At 39.5% G+C, this 479-nt stretch overlaps 1 protein-coding gene across 1 annotated transcript in view; it reads left to right on the top strand.

Moving 5' to 3' along the window:
- Positions 1 to 10: 10 nt before the first annotated feature.
- LOC105449758 overlaps positions 11 to 479 on the top strand; it is a 608-nt gene continuing 139 nt past the window's right edge. Inside the window, exons 1-2 of the mRNA XM_011689143.1 lie at positions 11 to 57; positions 133 to 471. Coding sequence (XP_011687445.1) covers positions 11 to 57; positions 133 to 471 — 386 coding nt within the window. The remainder of the gene's footprint in view (positions 58 to 132; positions 472 to 479) is intronic.

Here is a 479-nt window from a genome sequence, read left to right as displayed (position 1 = left end):
CGAGGAAAGCATGAATTACTACGTTCCGATTCCAGAGGATAAATCGTGTGAGAGACCGTAAGTATCTATAATTTTTTTATTTCAAAAATATTTCTTCTACAGCTCGGTTATTTAGACATATTCTTTTTACAGTACTTCATCTCATACCATGAGACCTCGGTACACGCCTCGTATATTGGGAAGGAGGTTTGCACTGACATCAACAGCTTTCAAATATCTGGATATTGGAATTACCGTGGGACCTGTGTCCTCTGTAGAGCTGCTTATTGGTGACAACCGAGGAAATCAGATAGTTCTGCCTTATGCTACTTGGAAAGCGTTTATCGAGAGACGTGCCGACATCGAACAATTGTTGCAGTCTGCTGAGATATCATCGCTAAAGGTTCATGATTTGATTGTGCAACTTGTAAAAATGTACGAGTCGAATACTGTAAAATTAACATTACATGATACTTGTATGCACATGAAGCCGTCAACCA

The sequence above is a fragment of the Wasmannia auropunctata genome, unplaced genomic scaffold (genome assembly GCF_000956235.1).
Source record: "Wasmannia auropunctata unplaced genomic scaffold, wasmannia.A_1.0 LD336074.1, whole genome shotgun sequence".
Taxonomy (NCBI): domain Eukaryota; kingdom Metazoa; phylum Arthropoda; class Insecta; order Hymenoptera; family Formicidae; genus Wasmannia; species Wasmannia auropunctata.
The sequence above is the reverse complement of the archived record's forward strand: the minus strand, read 5'-3'. Positions and strand labels throughout refer to the sequence as shown.